Source organism: Schistosoma mansoni, chromosome W, assembly GCF_000237925.1.
Source record: "Schistosoma mansoni strain Puerto Rico chromosome W, complete genome".
NCBI classification, from domain to species: Eukaryota; Metazoa; Platyhelminthes; class Trematoda; order Strigeidida; family Schistosomatidae; genus Schistosoma; species Schistosoma mansoni.
In genome coordinates, this window is record NC_031502.1 from 10,257,077 (window position 1) to 10,283,491 (window position 26,415).

Below are 26,415 nucleotides of genomic sequence, written 5' to 3' on the forward strand. Positions count from 1 at the left end.
CGCTATATTGTATCTCAAAGAATAAAATATATTTATCAAAAGGATTACAGCAATATCTGATGTGAATCACAGGCAAACGCCCCAACATTTCAAATTATGATCCTTAACACTCTTATCGGGATTCTACAGATGGTAAGACTCAGTAATTTAGATGATAAGTGAACTGTTATTATAAATAATCGTATAGCATCTATTTGCTTAGAAATACATAAATTACATTGAATGTTTAAACTGATTCAGTGTAAACTTCGGGTTACAAAACCACGAATAACAATGTGAATATGAATATATTTGTCCAATATTCATTAGCACACTTTTGAGTCGTTGCCTTAATTACACAAATCAAACTGAGGTTTATTTATTTATTATTTACTTAAACATATAAATATTGGTACAAGGAAGCACCAGATACATATGCGCCGCCTTTGACCTAAAGGCCTGATCCACAAGGCAGTGAAGCATCATAAGGAGATGCAGTCCAATGGTAGCCGGTGACCAACAATTGATTCATACGCCATTTGTTCCCTCAGGATACTGGAGCCCATGTGCACCATTGGTTTGGAATCAGGGTTTTCCAATTCCCCTAGGTGGACTCGCCGTGTCCACCAACCCGGTTGGAGCGCCTGACATTCACTCTTCGTCCTCTCAATTTCGTAAACAACAGTAATGCCACGAGAAGGCAGTTAGTAGGACTTCTCTGTCAGAGGCTATAAACGTGTGGCCATGTGAGAGCATTTCGAGATGGAGAGCGGACTCTCCCCACTCGGTCGTACCAGAGCTCAGTTCCAAAATCTAAAGGTCAAGAAGTCATGGACTCACATTCTGGACTACAATGAGTTAAGAAAAGAGCTACTCGAAAATTAAGACATAATGAGAACACTATCTCAACAGTTCATTATTTTTTCATCACGTAAAATATGTTTCTTAAAACCACTTGAAAACATTTGACTAGTGTTTTAGATATAAATATGCATAAATGTATTAAGTGTTGAATGATTATTTTAAATTCTCTAATTAATTTTACTCAAGTAAAAACCATAAACTCATAACTACAAGGTGTAATTACTTGCAAACAGTATAACTGCCACAACTGAATGAACACCTATATTGAACTTTACGTTTTACAATAGTATACCTTTTTAAACCAATTAGTTGTCAAATAATGAACAGAATAATTGCATCACAGAAAAAATAAAACTATAATACGGAGAATTCAAAATATTAATAGTGCATAAAAGTTTGATTTCACATGGAAAGTTTTAGCAGTAAACACAGAGTTCATGGGAGTAACTGACTGACAATGAACGAAATTCTATTAGGATTTTAATTCAAACTGACAAGTTTGAGAAAAGCAATCGATCGGTCAACCATTAATTAATCCAGAGGACCAGTCTGTTACATGTGATCATGAAGACAGTCGGAATGTTGAAATATCAATTGTACGCATACCTGTAATTGTCAGCTCAAATAAAATACTTCTGATATAAAATAGACCATTAAACATCACGAAACAGACAAGATTTTGACATAAACAAAAAAACAAGTGTATCAAAGATAAAAGAAATTAAATTTATCCCAAGATCAGTAGTAGCAACAAAGTGAAAATTTGCATGTCGGGTTTATTTGTTAATATTGCCGAAACGATATGCAAAAATTAGAATCACATGATATTAGAATGTGGAGCTGGTTGAAAATTAATAACAAGCCAATTAACAAGAAACAATGGAGGCACTGTGGCAATTTCAATAAACAGTCTTGGGTACACATAACACTTTATACAAACAAAAAACAGCATATTAATGATTTTCGCATAAATACACGATTAAGCACAGCCAGAATAAAAATAACTCCAGATTTACTCTGGGTTAGACTTGAGAGTTGATGAATGGTTTTGTTTAGTTCATAGAAGATTCTTCAAATATTACTGCCACAATACTTGTGGAAAGTCATCGAGTTGAAACTCGTCAGTTTTTGTCTCACCGTTTTTGACAAACTGCAGACGAATCTTCATCCGTGGACGTACCTATATATTAAAAAATTACCGTAAATGTAGTTGGCTTTTAGTTTCAAACTAACCAAATGGAAAATGAGTAATATTACACTTTAATTGACAGTTAATATCCTCATGTTCGTAAGAAGGAACAAATTATCCAATAGCATATGAAAACAACTTTGAATACCATCATCCTCTACACACGTACGAACACACATGGATCACAGGCCTCAGAATAATGAGAAGCTAAGAAAACAGAGAAACTAACCAACAGAATTCTGAAGCTGGAACAGGTTCACTAAAACACGCAACTTGATAACTGTGTGTTATTATTATTATCAATATTCAATATATTTTGGTACAATATAGAATTCTAAGCACAACGTATTTCAACAAGTTCCCGTTTCTGATTTCATGGTCGATCCTGACGATAAATATTGAGTGATCACCAGTTAGAAGTGAGCAGTCCAGTCAATCGACATCTAATAATGTACGTTCTATTCGTTGCATATTGCCAGCAAGCACGATAACTCTGATTAGGCATTTTGTAACTTGTACAACGAAAGGTTGTACACTCTTCAGAAATGCACCTGAGTAGGTTATGTAATTAACAGCCATAATGATACATCAAAGCAAATAAAATTTGATAACTTGTTGAAATATCTAGATGGCAGGAACAGGTGGCCCAATGTTCAAGAAGGCCGCCAATATGACTAAGGACTGATGATAAATGACATACATTTCTTTTTAATAATAAACGTTGATCCAAAGACGATTGTAAGGGAAAACTGCATAAACCACTTCAGGAAAAAACTATATTAATTATCAGAAGGTTTTGTGGAGATTCAGTATTTTCATAGTTGAAAGCGTGAGTCAATTGAAGCTAGACCACCATGGAAAACCTAGACGACCGTTTCGTTCTATTATGGGACTCCTCAGCAGTGCGCATCCACGATCCCGCACTCGCTAGATTCGAGCCCAGGACCTACCAGTCTCGAGCCAGAGCCCTTAACCGATAGACCACTGAGCCGGCATCCAACGGTGTTAATGTCTAACTTCAGCTGATCCACGAAGTTGAGCAACCGTTCAGAAGTTGTCTTCAGTAAGTTCCTATCTCACAACAGACGTGGTTTGAACTCCACTGGTCACTGCTTCTCAATAGAACTCCTGGATGTACTTCTCGAAGTCAGTCACTAGTGAGCATATGATTATATTAATTATCAGAAGGGGTTTTGTGGAGATTTAGTATTTTCATAGTTGAAAGCGTGCTTCCAGGTTTTCCATGGTGGTCTAGCTTCAATTGACTCAATTGACTCGAACCAGCCTCGGCCTGATGACTGAGTTAGTTTTACGTAACATAACAATATAAAACAGGTAAGCGTATCTGAAGTGCTTCTGTTGAATTAACGAACAAATTAAAGAAACAACCAAGTTTACCTTCGGTGGAACGCTAAGCTTCAGCACTTGTGTTAGCGGAGTAGAGTTAGGGCCACATGAAATAGAACTAGACGATGGTGGGAAAAGCTGTAACTGACAAGATTTGGGTACAGCAGCCTGAAATTCAAAAGAATTAATTGGCTGAAGACTTGTAGTAGTTGCCACTAACTGCATTGTGATTATGTTAAAATGACCATCTAGTACAGCGGAAGGCACGAAGTTGAATACAATTTTTATCTCATTCGAATTGTATATCGTGGTGGATGGAATTGACGAGACTAAATAAAGAAATTGTTGTAGAAATTGAATGGAGATTACAAACTGTCAATTACTCCGCTAAAAAAGTTGTACTCCACATCAAAAGTGATAATATTACACTTTAAGAACGGATAAAGTTACGAAAATGAAACTATTTACTGTTGTATTCATGATACCTATTTTGAAATACTGAAATAAAACGAAAAATAAATACATAAGAACATACAATTTTAAGGACTTCCGACAAAATTTAAACAATGGGTAATGCGAAATGTCATAGTTGATGGTGTTATATTTCTAAGTACATGAAGAAGAAAATCAATCCGAAAATTCGTATATCAGTTTTAAGTGATTTTCTTTCACTTAACTTTGCGTGTATTTTGTTTATTGATTCTTAGTTTGTTTCTAATTGTATCAATTCACTCAGTATCCAGTTACTTATTTGATTTCCTCTTTTATTGAATAATTCATTGTGACTGTACGTTCGGAGACAATTGGTCACTTTGTCATAATTCTGTAAAGAAAGCAAGCAAGCGATATACACTACAAAATGGAATTTCAACACAATGTGATGTGATTGAAGCTGATCTCGTCACTAATTTTATAGCTAAAGAAGTTACTAAGTGAATGGTCTTTGGAAATATTGTGATTATTAGGAATATTCCTGATACCCCCGCCCCGCTCAATTCTGTTAGGTACTCGATACTGAAAGCAGCTAGTCTTCTGGACAGCTCGTGCCAATATATCCGTTGTACCAACAATGCGTAACGTACTCATGCCAGACCTTGTTTAGATTTTCTTCTCATTCAGTTGCAGAACCGAAAGATTACGAACAGCTATTTGTTGCATCTACTGTCAAAAAAATGTTCGTATATATCAAGATAAAACTGCCACCCAAAGATTTGCGAATAAGAACAAATCAAAAAGGGTTGCAGAGACTATAGCAAGTGTTATTGGTTCTTCACAAACACACATTTGTGGTACAAACTTATCGCGGGCTAATCCGAGCTCTAATTCATTGGAGAAAAATGTTAGTATGATGCAATCTTTAAAAGATTATAATATTAAGTCTCCCAGATGAGCATTAAAGCCTGTATAGCATTAGAAGTACTTAAACTATCCTGGAATAAACTGGGTTACTGATAGAGACCAGTCATGTGGCGAAGGTATCTTAGCAACACATGACTTGTACTGTCAGTCATGAGTTCATACTCCCACAAGCAATAACAGCATCATACACTGTGTTCTGGACCTAACAGACAAAGAGAAGGGCCAATCGAGACTCTAGGCCGCTCGTTCAGGTATATGCATCATTTGTTGGTCGTACAAGTCCGCGCATCTAAATTTGGCAATCGTATAAGTTAAGGACATAACAGGGACCAGTTCATGAAAGCATTGAATGACCAACCTTCATCACTGAATTAAATCAATATACACTATTGCTTATTAGGTATGATAATTTAATTCGTTCATTCTTCTTGAAATCCAGCAAATTTTCAGAAACAAGTTAATTAAGTAATGTATTTTGACCACTCAATTCGAAGAAATTCTTCCACGGTTGTTTGCTCAGACTTTTGGGCCGCCTATTCTAAAACTATCCAGTAGTTGCAAGAACTTTTCCTGGTTAAGATTTACTTAACAAAGTAAACAAACGAAATTTATGTTAAAATGGAACTCATATCAACAAAGTAAATTTAAGCCTGATAATTCATTACTGTAACTTAAAACATACCATGGAACCAAACAATGGGTAACGAGATAACATTCACACTTATCTGTGATTTCTACAGCTTCTTATCAATGAGTGAATTATGTTTATAAAATGAATGTGAAAATGAATTATACTTTAAATAAATCAACTAATAAATGTGTACACCGTTTTCTGTAATGTCCTCGTAGTTAATGGTATTAGAATGAGATATTCAACCAGTAACGTTAATGTAAAAATGAATGATTGCTTGTGACGACATTGTGACATAAGAAAATATTTACTTTAGATCATTACTTAAACTCATATTAACTAGAAAATGTGCTGTATTTCAACTTTTTTGGCTACTTCACTGAGTATGCCAATAACATCACGAGTTTTTGAAATCATTACGAAATTGTGTGGAATGGGGATAAACACACATGACTGGGATACATAACATATCAGCCTTTTTAAAAATTCACACTTCTTAGACTTATTGCTTAACAATGCACATTCAATTTCCAATAAAATTGTGATTTTATAAACCATACTCTTATCAGCCACATCATCTTTTGTAATGGTTACAGAATAAAGGAGCCCTTTTATTTCTGATTCAGAATTAAATATTCAGAGCTACCTACTATTTTGATGCAATACGGAACATGAACGTAGAGGTGGATGTCTATTTTACGCGCTGGATTGTCTAGTTGATAAAGTTGAAAAGTGTTCTCAACATCAATAAAATCAGTTTGAATCTCAGAAAAACCCCACGAGCCACAGTATACTTCTGCGTTGTGTATGTAAAGCTCTAGACACTTTGACTACTGTGAACGATCTGATTTCCAGTGCATTTACACATACTCCTGTTTTAAATTTTGCTGTAAAAGTCAATAGAGGAGACATCAAATACTGAGATATAATTTGGACTACTCGTATACATCAGTCCAATGATGAAGAATTCGTAGTTATACTAGACACAAACTATTGGTCACATCTCAACAAGATAACACCGTCAACCTAGTTTTCCGTCGAAATATTGTCACTATCTGCAAAAGTTAACACGAAATTAAAATCAGTAAACAGATAATAGATGTTGGTTCTCTTTTGATTACTATCAATCCTAAAAATACCTTCCCCATACAAAAAATTACTTACTATCGGGACTTCCTGGAAACCCGGATAAGGTATTTATATTGGAGTAAATACTCCAATAGTGGTCGCGTAGATGGACTGGACAAATTCAATCAAATCACTATTTTGCGCTTACATTCCATTCGACCTTTCAAAGATACAAGACTATTAGGTCTAATGGAATATTCATACCAGTTAACTATCGTAATAAATTAAGATGCCTGCAGAAACATTACTTTAGGTCCAATGATTTTTGTACAGTTGTATAAATAACTATAATTTCTAATCAAACTACAAAAACTCAAAGGTTAAAAGCTATTAATTTATGCATTGCCAGCACTTGCTAGCAATTTAGAAGTATAAAAACTTAGTTTTCCGTTTAAATACATGAATTACATAATCACAAAAGTCGAGATAACCCCTGATTCTTGAATAAAGGTTCATTTATAAACGACTCTAGAACTATTCAAAACCTTTTCGGTCGTTTTTTTTTCAAATTAAAAATAATAATAATAAATAGCAATAATAATGATAGGACTGGTTCAGAAGTCACGCAAAACACCAGTAGCACTATATAATCTATTTCGTCCATCTATCCTCCAAGTTAGTAAGGCCATAACATGATATAAAGTTTCAAATAGTCATGAAGTACACGGGATCGCAAACATTTACTTTGAAAAGATGGCAGGCCTGATATTCCACTACTTCGTCTAAAACTGTTTACACTTTCTCTGGAAATACGAACTACTTTGCAAGTGTACTTTCGAGACTCCGAAATAATTTTCTAAAACCTATCTGAGAAATAAAATCAGTACGATTGCTTGTGTGGTACGTAGATAATTACATCTCCTCTTATACCGCCTTGAAAAAGCTCACATCAGGGAGTATATCTCTCTTCACTAACAAAATTGTAGAGAAATTAGATGTTTAGTAGTTGTTATAATTGAGCATACATATTCAACTTTCGTTCTCATAGATATATCTTACCATTTTGCTTATTTACTTATGCCTGTTACCCTCGTAGGACATTGACCACCGAACAAAAGTCTCCAATTATCCTATAAAATATAAGAAACGTACATATTTCCTAGGGAAACATACTCGACTGGCGATGATACCATGATGGGGGTGGGTGGTCGGACCTACTCAATGCATATTCACAAATGAGCTTTATTGGCTGGAGTGATGTAAGACTAAAAGTTGCTAAATACAGCACCGAAATGAAAATTTACTGAAATGTGGAGATAATAAGATGTTTCCCAAAGATAACCAGTATCTCCAAAAAATGTAGCTCTCTAGAAGATAAAAGGTGCTGGAAATATCTTACCTTGGATATAACATACTCCTTTATAATTAAGGTAGGAAATATCTAAGTGAATGTACTGAGTCTTAGTAATTAGTTGACAACCAATAAAAGGTTTAGGTTATAACTTCTGTTAATGAATAGATGTGTGGAAAAAAACTACATAGTGAAGTAAACTAAAAGAGAAACAATTCTATACTATCCATGGTACTAAAAGTGAAAGGTATTGAGATGAAAAAATGTTTTACCGAAAAAATAGTGATTCTCCTTTCTTTAAAAATCGTAGTCGAATACAGGTGTGATAAAAGAATTGCTCATATCAGTCGACAACTTAAATTTTATTATCAGTTTACTATGCAGACAAGAGAGAACTAGTAAAGTCGTATAATTATTGGTCTCTATCAATTATGAAGCAGCAGAAAATATAGGTTAACTGACCTTGATTTGTCAAACCTGGACCGGAATTATTGACAAAGTCGAAATCCAAGACAGAAGGCTGCGGAGCAGGTTGAATGATAGGGGCACCGTAACCATTTTTAGTGCCAAATAAATCACCTGAAAATCCTGGTGCATTTTGAGTATTGTTAGACACTTTGGTTTCAGATGGAGCAAATACATCAAGAAGATCTAGTAAATTAGTCCCAGTATCAGAATGATTCGTGGTCGCGCTTTGAGCTATTAGAATAAAAGATAAACGTAATACAAGTAGGTAATCAAAAGAAGTTGAATTCTATCTCTTCATTCAGATGTTCTGATTCATACATCATTCATGAAATTAAAACTTGATGTAGAAATGATAATCCAACAAGTGTCCCAAGGAGAAAGAGAAGATTAACATGAAAGGAAATGAGAAATAATAGAATCATAGAAATTTTGCTCAATAAATGAGCACATATGTAGTGGATAATAACCAAAGTTGTTTATGAGATAAATAGATAGATTAAAACATACACTTGAGAAGTAATTCTCACTAAAATTATCTCTTATAGGATATAAAATATAGTGCTTACTCATATGAGAATCAGGTTCACTTTCTGGACCCAATAAATCGAAAATCGTAAGCGACTGATTAGTTGAGCCATTAATTGATGGAGTTTTTGCACCTCCGGTGTTACTTTCTTCAGTTTCGATGACATCACATTCATTAATTCCACGACTCAGGTTATCTGGATTCGAAGTTCCAGACAAAGCATTTGTTGGTAGTACTGGCATGCAATCAAGTAAACCACCACGAATACTTATAGGTTGTGAACAAATTTTGCTGTATTCAACAGATCGTTGTTGCAGCTCCAGATTCACATTAGTCGAATAAAATCTAATGAGTTCTTTTAGTTTTCTGCAACAACAAAGTAATATAAAATCAACAGTAAGGAAAAAAATTATGGCTCGTACTACAATATGACTAAATTAAGAGAAAAAACGAAATTTAAAATAAAAATGACACTCGGGTAGTTATATTACTCCTGTAGCTTTTTTAAGGCTACTTCCACTGACAGAGTGGAAAGAAGGATACCTCATCACGATACCAGAGAAAAAAAATCTGAGCAAGTGTGAAAACTGCAGGGGCATCACACTACTGTCAGTACCAGAAAACGTTTTCGACAATGTTGCTGAACCGCATGAAAGATTCAGTAGGCATCCAGCTTCGAGATAGGATAGGTCGTGCACAGACCAAATCACTACACTACAGATCATTGTTGGACAATCAATCGAATGGAACGCGTCGCTTTACATCAACTACGAGAAAGCATTTGGCAGTGTGGATAGGATTGGTAAAGCAAGGACAGCATTCCTACACTTGAAGAACATGTAGAACTCAAAACAACTGTCATCCAACATCAAAGTAAGAATCTTCAATACGAACGTCAAGACAGTTCTACTGTATTAAACTGAAACTTGGAGAACTACCACAACCATCATCAGAAAGGTACAAGTATGTATAAACAATTGTTTACGTAAAATACTCAATGTCCGTTGACCGGATACCATCAGCAATAGCCTACTGTGAGAGAGAACAAACCAGCTTCGATCTGAGGAGGAAAATAGGAAAAGATGTTGGCAGTATATAGGACATATATTGCAGAAATCATCAAACTGCATCACGAGGCAAGCCCTAACATAGAATCCTGAAGGTAAACGGAAAAGAGGTAGGTCAAAGAACACACGGCGTCGACAATTGGAAACATACATGAACAAAGTAAATAGCAACTGGGAATGATTTCTCAGAACAGAGTTGGATGGAGAATGCTGGTGGTCGGCCAAGCTCCTTCACGAGGAGTAACAGATGTAAGTAAGTAAATATGAAATAATGTTATTGAAAACTTACTCTAAATGTGTTGGAGTAAAACGTGTGGTTAGTTTAACAAGTGTGTTTATAACCATTTGCTTTGTTTGCACTGTTGAAGTCACACTAACCAGAGCACGCTGTAACACAGTAATCAATTCTAATTCAGTAACTGGCTGTGGAATATCTTCTGAAGGTTCTGGAGAAACCAACAAATCACCATATTCCCCGATTGTCCAACAAGCGACCTATAAAATTTTTTTAAGTATTTGGTGAGAAATGATAAATTTACTTCGGAAGTATGGCATATAACTTTAACTAGAATGAAAAACTCCTAAATAAAAATTTAGAACCTGTTTTGTGGAATGATAACAATTAAAACGACCAAGAAAGAATTAGAAACAAAGTTACAATGACGTAATCAGAACGACAAATACATCAAACTGTCATAACAATAATAACATAACTCAATGTAAAAGCCATTAAAAACTGGTAAAACTTTTCAGTGTACAAAATTAATTTTATGTACATTTAAAAATGATAGGTTGTCGGTTGTTTTATAAGCATCAAGATCCTCAGTTAGTTAAATGTTTGCTACCTGGAGTAAATTCATCATAATCTAATACAAAAACCAGTTGTTTCCAGAGACACAAAAGATTTATAACTATATACTACGTTCTATATATTTAAAGAAGCTGAAAAGTAGAATTTGATTAGATTTTTCACTTGTTTGAGTTATTTATGCCTTAAACAGATAGGTCGAAAAACATTTCCCTTGTTGCTATGAGGGTAGAAATCTATGCTGTTACTATCTAATTTGCTCAACTGATTAAAAGTATAGTTTTTTATTTCTACATAGCGAGAAATAATGGAAAACTTCAAGTATGTCGATGAACTACATAAAATCTACAAATAACAGTTACCAAGCTGCATCAGTGAGCTTAAAGAGGACGAAATAAATTGAACATTAATAAACATTTAACAAGTGTAAATAAACTAGTACTATTTTTGTCTGCGAGGAAAACAATGTGAAAGTTCTCGTGTTCGAATTTCCTAAAGCATAACATTATTACAACATACGCCGTTATGACAAATTCCATTAAGGTAGAACTACAATCCAGAAAAAGCTTTCAAATTGCATTAAAAATTAGCCTTAGGAAACTAATGAAGACTAATTATCTTTAAGAACGAACACTGAACTTAAATTGCTTGTTCTGCTTTACTATCAACTCAAACATTAATTGCTTCTCTTTAATTTAGACATACTTATTTCACTATTCGATTTGGAACACTTCAACTCTATTACTGAATACTGAGAACTTAAGATATAGTACTGACACCTGAAATCCAAATTTGACAATATTTCGTGGTTTAGTTTAACCAGAAAAATTGACAAGTAATATAGAAAGAAATTACAACATACCTGAACCAAAGGTTGTTGAGACATAGCTCCATTCATAGCATTGAAAAGCTGAACGGTAGCGTACGCGTGTAGACTATGATTTTGAGAAATCAGGCTAACTAGAGATGAGACGACATCATCCCGAGCATAGTTTCCAGCCTATCACAATAATAACGTAAAATTGGGGAATGCAAATGATAACAGCTAAAAGGAAAGTCAAAATTTTAGAAGTACCTTTTAGATTTCTAAAAAGAATTCTCGCAGAAACCGAATTGAGTTTGATTAGTGCAATTTATTTATCAACAGCATTCAAGCTTGTGATGGTAAATGTGGCAACGATTTTAAAACATTAAACCACCTAATCTGAACTACTTACAAAAATATATCTCGGACAATATGTCCAGGCATTAGTACACAGGGATCAACTGATCCAATCCAACAGAAAAAATTCCAAACCCTATTTACAGATGACAGATTTTACAAAATTTCCATCTACCTTTCCAATAATATAGGCTTTCCTTACTGATGGAGTTTCGCAAAATACTAAAGCGAAGAAATAAACAACAAAACAATAAGGGATTAAAAAAATCCTGTACATAGCTTTGTAATTTTTATAAAACAAAACCAACTGAATTAAACAGCTTATGAATATCCTAAAAGATTTATAAATTTTAGATAAATGCTGACAAAACAACGACATATAACAACCATAAGAAAAAATTAGGCTATTAATCCAGAGGAGAACACCGAAAATCACAAGAGCAACGACGGGTATTATGATACAATAAATGGTCTTTTAAAACATCTCACGAGAGAATTTGAATTTAATTTATATATCTACAAATTATCCAAGAAATTCCGAACCAAAATAAAACCTACAGTGGTTACAATTTCATCATGGTGTCCACATGCCATCTCTTATTTGGAGCATATTTCTCCGCTGCTATTGAGATATTTGAACAAACATCGCCTTGAATTTCATTATCACAACTCTGTAAATAAAGTAGAAGTTCTTTGGCCATTGAACAAACATTTGTATGATTTGTTAATGCAAAGCATAAATCGATAGCACGCCTGTTGAAGTAAAAAAATGTCATCAGTTTAACTACACAACACTGATAAATGTTTAAACATGGTGGTAATTTTACTAGAAAATTGTACACTACATATTTGTTACTGTTGAACGCAGAAACCTAAATAAGATTAAGTAAACATTGATTACCAATAGTCAGTTAGGATATATTTTGAACGTAGAAAGAAGATTCACATATCTCTCATGAACTTATAAAACCTAAGTGAAGAGAACCTGATGTGTGGGCGAGGATGATAATGATTGGTTGTTAGCTTAGTCAGATGATAGTTTGACAGGCGTTAGATGAGTTATATATTCTCATATCCTTAAAATTACTATTGACTGTTGTTGGAGTGTGTCGGCTTGTTGTAAGTTTTTGATGTGGAAATATATTTACGTTCTAGTCAGACTAATCATGTGTTCTTGATCTGACTTGTGTTGAAGTCCTGTAGAATAGACGTCGGGATGGAATCTAGTGTAGATATTCGTCTAAGGCAAATTAACGTTCCATTCGTGTAGACATGGAAAACCGAGCGTTATAACAGAACCATAACAATAGAATTGGATAGTTACGATGTAATGGTCGTCAGTTTTTATTGAAACACATGGTGAAGCCTTTTTAAAAAAAATTGAATGACTTTATTCTTACTCAACATTCACATTTACAAAAATCGACTAACCTTTGTATCGAAACATCAGGATCCTTCAAGCAATCCAATATTGTCAATCTGTGCCTCTGTACAGCTTTAGAATCAGCATATACAACTCTTAACAAAGTATTGAGAGCGACGTAGCGAATATCTTTGTCCGTATTTAGTAGAAACCGACCCAAAATGTTTATGGCAAGAACCTTTAGAAGAATTAGAACATAAATGGATAACAGAACGCTCCTTTTATAGTAATTTCTATAGCTGTTAAAAAGCCTTACACACTAGTATACTTCCTAAAGACTAACTTCATTTCATTCATTTATCCGATAGAGTTTTGCACTTTGCTTCCAGCCACGCTCTAAGTGTAACAGATAGTGATACTACTACCCCGTTTCCCAAATCGAAGTACATAGAGTGGGATTTGAGCTTGTGGTTCAATGGTTTTAGGTCGAATGCGTTACTAGAAGCTAGGAAATTGTCAGTTAAACCTCAATGGACGAGTAATAGCAAGCACTAAACGTTATTTTATCTTTGAATAACTTGTAATCCGTATTTATGAACCCTAGCAAGTTTCTCCGTAAAATAAATCCAAAAACAGTAAACAACTAAACTTCTCTAAATGATCATGAATAATTACTGTATTTAAAACAAAATTACGATTCTTCGGGTACACAGTGATACCAGAGTGGTAACAAACAGTGAAAAAATGGTCCAAAGTATATTCTCGAATTAAGAAGTGCAAATATTTATCTGAATATTAACCAAGGAAATCTAACTTGAATGACTATGACCCCAGATTATAGTTTCGTCTGCTTGATGATAGATTATTAAACATCCATTAAATGTTACTACTCATCTTAATATTTAATTCTGAAGCAATATATAAAAGTAAACAAACTATTAAGTATACTAAACTGTTCAGTGGTTATGTTTATTATAAAAAAGCATAAAAATAATATCCTCACAACAAACGTACTCGCAATCCTGGATCTGATTCTATTCCCATTATTGTTAACACAATTTCATAGAGAATCGCGTGGCCAACATTTTTACTCGTCTCAGTATTTGTAGCCACCTATAAATTTCAGATATGGTAATCTCAAAGTTAAAAAACAAATAAAATGGAAACGCATAAAGAAATCTGTGGGTTTAATGTTTGAAAAATGGTAAAACAAGTACACTGATATTAAAAACCTGTGCTCATAAGGATCGTTGATGTTGCATAGATGATCAACATCAATATTGAAGCACGTATGCTGCAAGAAAAAGGAAAATAGTGGAGTTTAACAACAAAACTAATCCATAAACCCGGTGAATATAGGAATGTTGACTTAATAATTAGATAACATAAGAAATGATGATCATAAGATTTCAGTAAAATAGCTTAAAATTAACAATTATGAAGTAAGTGTGTTTGTCAATTAGTTATAAAAGTCCTTATTTTTTAGCCTTACTTATTCTATATTTCTTGATTCGTGTATGATTTTTCCTAGAAATTTTCACAAATTATGTTAATATGATTCAGTCGTTATTGTGAATAATTTTAGAAAAAGGGTGGATCAAATTCAGAACAATATGATCGGATAGTATATGTAGGTTTGAAACAATCAGTGTAGTTTGAGAGTGTATACACAAACCTGGACTTAATTATTACTCTTTTGCTGCGATTTACATGTTACTATTTTAAAGTGGAACACAATCAAGCAAATGCACTAGTGTGATAGTTCATTTCAATACAACTGTTTATTTAAAATCTTCATATATGCAACTCCTTTGAACAAGTAGATCAAATAAAATGAAGGAGCAGTATACAGCGCATAAGACAGTATGAGTTACAGACAACGTAGACGGAATACAGATATCTACCTGCATACTCAAAAAGGTAATGCAATTCTAATTAATTGGACCTTAAATTATAGTCCCATATGTTTTCTATATGTTAATGATAACGTTTTGCAAAGATTAAGACATGGAATTTGATGCTGTCAAATTACATTATTATTTATTTATTTGAACACAAATATTGGTACAAAGAGGCACTGAATACATATGCACCACACGAGTCACTTGATTTGTTTGAGGGTTGTGATACTGCCCGGATGCCCAGACTGTAGCAAGTGGTTTTCTTAGGGGACCACACCCGGAGCCTTCGACCTAAAGGTTTGATTTACAAGGCAGTGGAGCATCATAAGGAGATGCAGTCCAATGGTAGCCGGTGACCAGCAACTGGTTGATATACCATTTGTTCCCTCAGGATACTGGAGCCCATGTGCACCACTAGACTGGAATCAGGGTTTTCCAACGCCACTAGGTGAACCCTCCATATCCGCCAACCCGAGTGGAGTGCCGGACAGTCGCTTTCCGTCCTCTCAATTCTGTAAACAACGCCTCCGTCTCGAGAAGGTGGTGAGTAGGACTTCCATATCAATGGCTAGTACACGCGTAGCCATATGAGAGCATTTTGAGAGGGAGAGATGACTCTCCCCACCCTCGGCCGTACCAGGGCATTTCGGGAAATAAAGACCTCTTTGGTACTGATAACAACAATGTTGAGTACTGCAAAGATTTATAATCTAAAATTACTTGAGCTAGAATATCGTTCATTGCTTCACTGGAGGCTTTGTCACCATGACCTAGAACACGCATGAGCCTCAGTATTTTCACCTACAAAGGAAAAAGTAAATAAAGACGTCACATAGTAATAAAAGATGATCAATCGCTCACTAGTATAGCAAAAAATAGATTATTACGATACAAAAGTTTTTAAAATAATGAGATTTTATTTAAAACATTTCAGGATGTCAACCATTTTTCTTAAAAATCAGACAAATGGTACACAGAATACGAAACGGAATAATCCCACAAAACATAACTATTGTGTTATTTCACTCCTCCTTACCAGTCAATTTACATTAAGCAACTACAGAGCAGCTGAATATTAGATTCTTATTAAACTTAAAGATATCCAATAGTTTAACTATAAATAAATATCCGAAGATAAGCAAAGAACCGTCCTTACGCATATATAGCTAGATGTGAATGACGGCTAATCCAACGAAAAAACAGCCATATGGATACGAATTAACAGATACGAATTTTAACCTTGCATAACTGAAATGAAAGTCTTACGCACAATGAATTATGCAAATTGAGGTTTTTCTATTTTGGAAAATCTCCAAGTTATAGAAAAATGACTACAGAAACCATTCTAAGAATCATCTGGAAGAAGTATTTCATTTTATCTCAAAGTAGCCGTAATTGATTAGGTTAAAAAATACGTCTGTACAAAGCGAAATATAGAACAGCATGATAAGACATCGATTTTTTTTTTAAATAAAAGAGCTCTCGAAAGAAATACAGATATCTTATCCATGAGTAGTTTTGAGTCAATTAAACGCCACATAGATAATTGAAGCAGTACTAACTTGTGAAAAGTTGGGAACATATTATAACATAATTAGTAAGAAAGCTGAATACGTGAAATGTAGGAAGTCCTGAATGTACCGCATGTTCCATGTACAATATCAGAAATCATACGAAACAAGACCTGACAAAAGTGAAACTGCATTTCCTATGCCTAAGTCACTGTTAAATTTAATTGACTTAAGTTTTGAAGCAGTCTCAATCCTCACAATATGAGACGTAACGTGAATGAGTTTCTCAAACAAATATATAAACGGCACTAGAGAAGGAATGACGAAGGGGCAATATAAGAAACTATTACACCTCTAAAATGTTGGTGGAGACTGTTGAATTCTTACAATTCTCACAACAAGACAAAAGATTTATAGTATTTCTAAGAAATACCCCGGCATTTTTAAAGTTTAAGAGTGTTTCAGAAGACAAGCTTTTTTCATAATTATCCAAATAACCGCTTACTCATACTGTGGTGTGTGCTACAGACGTCGACAGCTATAAGTAGTAGTTACGTTCAGTTGAAAGTGAAATGCCTGATGGTAGAGGATCGAAGAAAAGGGAACGAGAACAGAGATTGATTGGTGTGGAAACGAAGGAATAATCAAGTCTGAGACAATTGGTTGACATTTTGCAAATGAAGTGTTTACTGTATGGTTCTCAGATTTTGCTAAGAGATTCTGTATTTTGTGTCTAAATACATATAGTTATCCCCGCCTGTATTCTCGATCGCCACAATAACACTTATTTAGGTAGAAACTTCAGTGGCTTTAAAAAACGGTGGAGCTCAAAAAAATTTGTATCCCCTTGAAGAATATAGTGCAATCAGCATCAAAAGAGTGGGCTTAACAGGGTTTTATCCTAAAAAAAAAGTTGAAACTCAAAAATTATGATGATTAAATACCAGGAATAATAGCCAAAAAATTTTTTGTTACAATGACAACAAACCTGCAGAAATGGGTCACTTATTTTATTAACGTCATGATCAGGAGAATAACCAGTCATAATGAGATTCTTTAAAGTACGTACTAGTGTTGGAACTAATTGCTAGAGGATAAAGAGAATTAAATGAAGATGTATTACACTAATGAAACAAAAGCAATAAGGATTTCGAAATAAATTACTAGAATCCGAGTGAAACATTGTAATTATTATGAGCGACCATAACACTAAAATTATAACAGAGTTAGACTTGATCACTTTTTATATTTATGGATAGAGGCTTATCTACTTCTATTTCAATAACTCAATATACTACGATTAGTTTTCTACCCACTAAAAATTCACGGAAAGCAGGAAATGCACCGAATAACACCATAATTTACTCGATACACTTACTAAGGGCAAAAAATATATAAAGGGTTTCGACGCTCGAGTTGTAATTGAAAAGAAAAAAAAGCCTTAAATCATGTATTTCTAAAATCTAGTAGAAGTTGAACAATCTCATTCTAGAAACAATGTTTTATGAAATGAGCCTACAAATGTACAATCTAAAAAGATATTTGTGAAATTCATGTGCTAAAACTGTACTACTCATAAGTAATTAGTTTTTGATTATATAATTTTGTAGTGAACGTGTATTACATTCATTCGAAATCAGACTGTTCCATCGTTTGTTAGAGTATTTATTAGTTCGCCAATATTGAACCAGCTACTTTTGGACTTCTCAGAGCAGCGTAATGATTACTGTTGTTAAGCACATCATCTTGAATGACTTTTACATTGACTGAATCATCATTTATTGTAGAACCCTATATATATATATATATATATATATATATATATAACTGTTACCCATCGTGAAGGAGCATAGGCCGACCACCAGCATTCTCCATCCAACTCTGTTCTGGGAAATCATTCCCAGTTGCTATTTACCTTTTTCATGTATGTTTCCAATTGTCGACGCCGTGTGTTCTTTGACCTACCTCTTTTCCGTTTACCTTCAGGATTCGGCGAGACTAAAGAGCATGGACGACCTTTGAACGAACCTTAAATGACCTTGAGAAATACTAGCCAATCAGAAGACAGTCAGTATACAGTAAAAATATATTATACAAAACTCAAAAATTAAAGGGAATACTGTTCTTTTACATGACTCAAACACTTATCAAGGTCAGATATAGGTTCAGATGTTCTAAAATCATAGTGCACATGGCACAGGAACTCATCCATGTGGCTCCATAGTAGTCGACCTCTGGAACCATGAAAAAGTCTCAAAAATTCTTTCAGCCTCGACCACATAGTTTCAGTGTTGTCGGTATGTTTGTATGGTTTAGGGTTTAGGATTAGGGTTAAGGTTTAGGTTTAAGAATGAGACTATAAATTATGGACGCCCTTTGAGCGACGCTAGAGTGAATCTCAGGGTGACAACATAATAACCTAGACTAAATGAGGGTTATAAACCTGTGTGAAGAATTCAAATTATGATTTACAGTTCATGCTTAAGGTTAGGAATTATACTTAGGGTTTTCATCACGAACTGACAAAGACTATAATGCCAAAACTCTATTTATAGAAATGTATAATTGAATTCTGCGCCAAAATCTTATGATCACTTCTCTTGTAGACGCTTAATTATCATGTTTTCTCTAAAATCTGTTGTAAACCGACCGTACGTAAGCGTCAGGTACCGAACTTAGCGCCGTGACCTTGAAAACCCGCGAAAGCTTTTGATTGGCTCGTCCATGTTCTTTAGTCTCGCCCATCTTTTCCTAATTTCCTCCTCAGATCGAAGCTGGTTTGTTCTCTCTCACAGTAGGCTATTGCTGATGGTATCCGGTCAACGGACATTGAGTATTTTACGTAAACAATTGTTTATACATACTTGTACCTTTCTGATGATGGTTGTGGTAGTTCTCCAAGTTTCAGTTTAATACAGTAGAACTGTCTTGACGTTCGTATTGAAGATTCTTACTTTGATGTTGGATGACAGTTGTTTTGAGTTCTACATGTTCTTCAAGTGTAGGAATGCTGTCCTTGCTTTGCCAATCCTCCCATTTACGTCTGCATCGAATCCTCCTTGTTCTTCAATGTGGTCCAGCAACACTATCGAAAATGTTTTCTAGTACTGACAGTAATGTGATGCCCCTGCAGTTCTCATGATCGCTCATGTCTTTCTCTGGTATCTTGATGAGGTATCCTTCTTTCCACTCTGTCAGTGGCACTTGTTCTTCCTCCCAAATCTTTCTGAATAGAACGTGGAGCATGTTTGTATTTACTTCTTTGTCTGAGTTTAGTGCTACAGCTGGTATATTGTCAGGTCCCGTTGCTTTTCCACTCTTGATTTGTCTGATGGCCATGCTGATTTCTTCGATTATTGGTGAAGTGACATCTATAGGAAGGTCTGTGTATGTGCAGCTTCGATGTCCGGTGGGTTCAGTAAGGCAGGTCTATTCAAGAGTTCTTATAAGTGTTCCACACACACATATTCTTTTGTTATTGTATCTCAGTGATTGGCTCACCTTATTTGTCCTTGACTGATCACTCCCTCCAGTTTACTATATTTCTCTTTCAGCTGTCTCATATTTCCGTCTCTGTCAGCTTTTTCCACTGTTGTTGCTAGCTCTTCCGCTTATTTGTTTGTCAGCCATAATGCTCACCATTACCTGTTTGTTTTGCAGTAGTGTGTTAAGCCTGTGCCTTGAATTTCACTCTTCTTGCTTGGCTGTCGTTAATTGCCGTTTTCTTGTTTTTTTTTCTTCAATCTTGTCCAGGGTTTCCATAGAGATCCATTCTTTTTGAGACCCAGAACCTCCTGACACGTTGAAGTTAGTGCTTCTCTGATCCCTTACCAATTGTCCTACATAGAAGTTTCCCATTTTAGGTGTATCTTATAAGGCTTGGAACCTGTTGCTGGGAGAAATTTTAGAGTCGTTGAAATTGTGATGGGCTGAAGCTATGTCAGTCAGCTACAACGTAGGACCAGGCACATATATGCATCGGTCCAAGTTGCCATACCTCGTTAGCACAACAAGATCAACACCGGATTCATAGTAGTTAATTTAGTGTTGGTAGTAGTATATAAATTATAGGTTGTATATAAGGATATAGTATAGGAAGGAAGAGAGATATGAAGCAATTTTAGTCTCAAGGTTTAAGGGAAGATAAAGAGTGTATACACCTACGCCATTGTGATCGATTCTGAGCCATGTCACACAGAGTCTCCAACCATTGGTTACGATAGTCACGCGGACCCCAACCAGGTAGTCTGCATCTGCCAACATGGCTCAGACTAGAAGTTAGTGACTTCAAGCACTGATGCCATGTTTTGGTTTGGCCGCCCCTAACTCTCTTCCAACCGTCCCCAATACTAGTCATCATAGCGCGTCGTGGTAATCGGTGTTCAAGCATACGTAACACATGGCCCAACCATCTCAGTCGATGAAGATTCATCACCTCATCAACTGATTTACCATCGTTCCCTAATACCCTGCGTCTAACCTCACTATTACTTACCCGGTTATCCCAGCAGATGTGAGCAATATTTCTAAGGCATCTGTGGTCAAATACTAGTAACCTACGAGTATCTTCTACTCTTAATGGCCATGTTTCACAGCCGTAAAGTAGAACAGAACGAACTGATGCGCAGTATACTCGTCCCTTAATTGATAGACGGATATCTCGTCTACGCCATAGGTGACGTAAGTTGGCAAAAGCCAAACGAGCTTTTTGAATCCGTGCTGAGATTTCGTCAGACACCAACCCATTAGAGCTGATCAGACTTCCAAGATAAGTGAAGTTGTCGACGCGTTCGACTACTTCACTCCCTATCCTTAGTTCGAGTGTTGACGCAGGCCAGTCCTGGAGTAACAATTTGCATTTGGATGGGGAGAAACGCGTCCCAAACATCCTGGCATTATTACTGAGTTCCAACAGAAGACTCTGCATTTTGCCAGCGTCTTCACCAAACAGGACTATGTCATCTGCGTATTCTAAGTCGCTTAGTGGTCCCCCTGGTAGGAGATCAATTCCTGTAGATTCAGTCGAAGAGAGTGTTATTTGCAGCAACAGGTCTATAATGAAGTTAAACAAAAACGGGGATAGTGGACAGCCTTGACGGACACCACTTGAGGTTGTAAAATCATATGACAGTTCGCCATAAGCTCTTACTCGACTAATAGTGTTCGAGTAAAGAGCCTTCACAAGGTTTATGTACTTCTCAGGTACACCTTTCAATGACAGACACTGCCACAGAACCTCTCGGTCTACAGAGTCAAATGCTGCTTTCAAGTCAAGAAAAACTATCATTGTCGGACGCCGATAAGCGTGTCTGTGCTCTAAAACTTGACGAATGGTGAATATGTGGTCGATACAGCCACGACCAGGTCTGAAGCCAGCCTGATTTTCTCGTGTTTGCAGTTCACGAGTCTTAGTTAGGCGCCCGATAATTATTGAGGCTAGTATTTTAGATGCTATGTTAGTCAGACTAATCCCTCTATGGTTATCGCAGGATGATTTGGACCCCTTTTTATATATTGGGACAATCAGCTTCTCTCCTGGTTCTCACATCTTCCACTGACCTTGTGAATTTTTCAGTGATACATATATGATTGGTCTGGTTCTCCGTGGTGTGATCTGGTGAGACCCATGTAGCTTTGTGTATGCGTTTGTGTGGAAATATTGTGCCGTCTATAACAATTTCGTTGAATGCATATAAGTTTGCAAATCTGTCACCATTTTCATTTCTCTCACCCAGTCCATGTCGTCTCATGATATCTTCATATCCGGCGTTGTCCATTCCGACTTTGGAGTTTAGGTCTCCCATCAGAATGGTAAGATCTTTTTCTGAGCACTTCATTATGATTGATTGTAGCCTCTCGTAAAACTGACCTTTATCGTCGTTGCTGTCATTGGTGGGTGCATAACAATGGATAACATTCATTGTGATTGCCTTCTTCTTTGTTTTGAATGGTGCTTTGATGATTCTGAGTCCATGAGATCCCCCATCCTGTAAGTGCTTTACGTGCCTCTTTGGACAGCACCAGATCAACTCCCTGAGTATATGGAGCATTTTCTTCTCCGTGACCTGAGTAAAGCAGCATTATCTCTCCCGAATCTATCTTTTTCTGTTCAGCTTGGGTCCAATGGGCTTCACTTATTCCATAAACCGCCAGGTTGTATCTCCTCATTTCCGTTGTTATTTGACTGGTACTCCCGGTCTCCTACCCTGTCCGCACTTTCCATATACCTATAAAAATTGTTGCTCTGGTTGTTAGAAGGAGCATCGGCCTATTGACATCCGAAGAATCTCGGTTTTCATCATGAGGCGTCATAATTTTTCCTTCAACTCGGAGGGCAGAATTTAAACGGTTTAATTTGTTTATTCTGGTTAGCGTTTTTTTAGCAAGATTGTTTTCCATGGGATGGGGTTGCTAACCCCACACTTAATCCTCCTCCTTTGTGTGGGCTTGTGACCGGCAGTAACCCTAGAAGAGCTAAAGGCGGAGTTTAAGGCAATGATGAATCATTTTATAGGAAAGAGCAAATGTGAATGAACAATCAAACACTGCTGGGTCAATATACTATATATATATATATATATAAGTTTAAGAGGATAAAATAACAGATGTAAAATAATAGTTTATGGGTACGTTATCACGGTGAATCTGGCAATACCTAAGTAAATAAATACATTCATACTGAGACTAACATATTTGATGTCGATATACAGTTCAACTACTTGATACAATTAAAAAAATAATTGGTTGATTACTCATGAGAAGCACCCAAAGTAAATATCTGGTGATTAAAATGAACACACCTTGCGAAAATAATTCAAAGTATCCGGACTACGTTCACACATTTCTTGAATTAAACAAATAGTAGCCAATAAGACTCCATGATTTTTCTCGGAAAGAAGAGAACGTGTACATGGTATAAACATTTCCATGAGATCAGGTACCTTTCGAATTATTTGAAAGGCACATAATGCCGCCTGTTGAAATAAAATTGTAAGCATTTTATGAAAAAGAGGTAAATTATAAAAATGCCACCCATAATCCCCTCAATTTCACTAACAACTACTTGGAATCTTCAAGTTAACCGACAAATGGTATAAACATTGCGTATTAGGAATACGTTTTTAAATTATGCATAATGCAGCCTATTTAGAAAAGCTGTAAATAAAACACGTAATCGATACTAAACTAGGTGCGAAGCTAATAGATATGTTCTCGATCATATAAAACACTAGATCCCGAAACAATGACTTCGATAGAAAAATCAATTAGCGTTCAGATCCATTAATTAGGTTATTGATGTCAGCTTGATAAAACTATGTTCAAATTATCTGAGTTCAATGAGGTAAAAGATCCTCGAATTTTCTCATAGTTACAATCAAATTCACTAAATGGATTAGTTAGAGATAATTTATGGACAAGTTATGAGCGACGCCCCCAAATGCCGTGGTGCGTTCGAGAGTGGGGAGAGTTAGCTCTCCATCTCGAAATGCTCATATGGCCACGCGTATATAGCCTATACCAGGGAAGTCCTACTAACTGCCTTTTCGTGGCGGGAGTGTTGTTTACGAAATCGAGAGGACGAAGAGCGAATGTCAGGCGCTTTAACCGGGTTGGTGGACACGGAAAGTCCACCTAGGGGAGTTGGAAAACCCTCATTCCAAACCAATGGTGTACATGGGCTCCAGTATCCTGAGGGAACAAATGGCGTATGAATCAATTGTTGGTCACCGGCTACCATGGGACTGCATCTCCTTATGATGCTTCACTGCCTTGTGGGTTAGACCTTTAGGTCAAAGGCTCGGGGTGTGGCCCCATAAGAAAACCACCTGCTTCGGTTTCGGCACCCGGGCAGTATCACAGCCCTCACACAAAAGGGGGGGCGCATATGTATTCGGTGCCCCTTTGTACCAATATGTATGTCCCAATAAATAATAATATACATAATCTAGTTCGGAAAAATCAAAATACTTAGAGCAAAGTATGGTTATCAGAATAAAAAAGACAACTACATACTTTTGCCGTAAATATATTGAACACTCACATAACTGCCGGTAGGGCTCAGCAACAGCTGAAAGTATCACTAATATACTAAAAAAAGGATCAATCGATACAAGAACAATACGAGTCAGTGGAACATACAACTGTCTAACAGTCAGATTAAAGCACAAGTATTGAGAAGTGCACGAGTTCTGATTGAATTTAAAACATTCAGAAAAGATTAATTTATTTTCTTTAGCCAATAATCAATTTTCTAGAGTACAAGACAGTAAATGTCCTACTAGTTTATTGATCTCTTTTTGAAGAATTCATACATTAATTAGTCCCTATGGTGCTATTAGTCACCTTTATGCATGTTGTCACATCGAATAATTACTTAAAACAAATTTGTGTACTTGTAATTGTCTTTCTGACCATGACCTTGGTGAGGACAAAATGCTTTGATTAAAAACTTATGGTTGAAACTACTTGACACTGGTCAATTAGGGTCGTCATTTAATCACACAAAGACAAGATATCTAAGTATTAAGTGAACCACATTGTTTTCAAGGTGGAACTGAAAAAAAGTTACTCACTGATGAATTACATTCATTCTTCTTGATTATTAGTAGTCATTCAAGTTAAGAACCTTAAACTTTCTTGATTAAACACATGCAACCTATGACTCATAAATAATTCAGCCGAATAATCGTTTTCCGGTTGTTACTTTTCCTCGTGTGTGTGAAGTCTAGCAACTTGTATTGTTAAACAATTCTATCAAGTTCAGTATCGTTCATACCTGGCCATCTGTTTGACTTAGCCGATGTTCAGTGAGTTCGCAACGCAGTTAAGTGGATGATCATACTTGCGGAAATAACTTAGGGAAAACTTAATAATAATAATAGTAATATTTTCCCAACACAAGTAGCAGAATATTGAAAGAACATCCATAAATATCATTCACCTCCAAATACAAATAGCGACAAGTAATAAATGTGATACCATACTTAAAAATACGTTTTCACGAACTTTAATTCATGACTCCTGAAATATAAAAAGTTGACAATAATAATATACTATCAACGCTTATAATCCCAAATACAAATGTCAACTTGCCTTCTTTTTTATGTAAGCATTTGATGATCTAATTAGTCGTTCAACTTCACCGGCTAGATCTCTGCTCATTTCAGCAGAGCATATACTTCCCAAAGTGCACAGAGCCAAACTAACAACATATGGAGTAGGATGATTCAAATCACTAGGAATGCAAAAAGATCATAAGGAATATGAATCAAACAAATTACGAAAAGCCATTAAACAATGACAGAAAACAATAAGCTTTCCAAAATGATAGTTATAGAGCGCAGAACACAAATATCGGTACAGCTGGGCAACAAAATAAATGTGCACTAAACAATAGGGAAATGAAATTGTCAAAAGGTAGGTGAGGTAGAGGAAGTACAATCGAAAATAAACAAATGAATAGGGATAATAATGATAATGAGTGGCCGAGAATAGTATATAATAGGAGATATAGTTCAGTTTAAAATACAACCAGCAACACATCTCTCAGTTAAGTCACGTCCTTTCATTTCTTGAAATGTAAAATGTAAAAGAAAGCTACTGCAGGATCTCCATTGGTTTCCGTTTCCACTCACATTTGGTAATGTCTCAAGCTACTAAGTTGTATAATCCCTAGGATCCCAACCAGGGAGCAGTGAGGGACCGAATTGTTCCAGTCTCGTACAGTTTTCTTTCATACTATGACACCGTATCATGAAAAAACCACTTCTCCCACTTTTGTACCTTGCCACAGAGTCCGAAAATAAAGCACAACGTGAAAG

The 26,415-nt window shown here is 35.7% G+C and overlaps 2 protein-coding genes across 3 annotated transcripts; both read right to left on the reverse strand.

Annotated features, from left to right (window-relative positions):
- Positions 1 to 1,044: 1,044 nt before the first annotated feature.
- Positions 1,045 to 23,592, reverse strand: Smp_092530.1 (adapter-related protein complex 1 gamma subunit (gamma-adaptin); the record flags this gene model as incomplete). 2 transcript variants are annotated; one of them, XM_018788493.1, is made up of 12 exons in its annotated part: positions 1,045 to 2,023; positions 3,431 to 3,708; positions 8,251 to 8,487; positions 8,823 to 9,148; positions 10,139 to 10,344; positions 11,520 to 11,657; positions 12,407 to 12,572; positions 13,251 to 13,420; positions 14,197 to 14,295; positions 15,804 to 15,884; positions 17,583 to 17,681; positions 23,395 to 23,592. In XM_018788493.1, the coding sequence occupies 12 exons, from the start codon at positions 23,590 to 23,592 to the stop codon at positions 1,922 to 1,924; spliced, it is 2,100 nt and encodes a 699-aa protein (XP_018654030.1). In that variant the 3' UTR covers positions 1,045 to 1,921. The 2 variants fall into 2 exon arrangements, with proteins under 2 accessions (XP_018654030.1, XP_018654031.1); XM_018788494.1 differs by lacking the exons at positions 1,045 to 2,023; positions 3,431 to 3,708 and adding an exon at positions 3,853 to 4,202.
- A 2,086-nt stretch (positions 23,593 to 25,678) lies between these two features.
- On the reverse strand, positions 25,679 to 25,757 carry Smp_191630 (adapter-related protein complex 1 gamma subunit (gamma-adaptin); the record flags this gene model as incomplete). The annotated part of the gene is made up of 1 exon (XM_018788495.1): positions 25,679 to 25,757. A coding segment is annotated over one exon (79 nt), but the record flags the coding sequence as incomplete, so codon positions are not given.
- Positions 25,758 to 26,415: the final 658 nt, after the last annotated feature.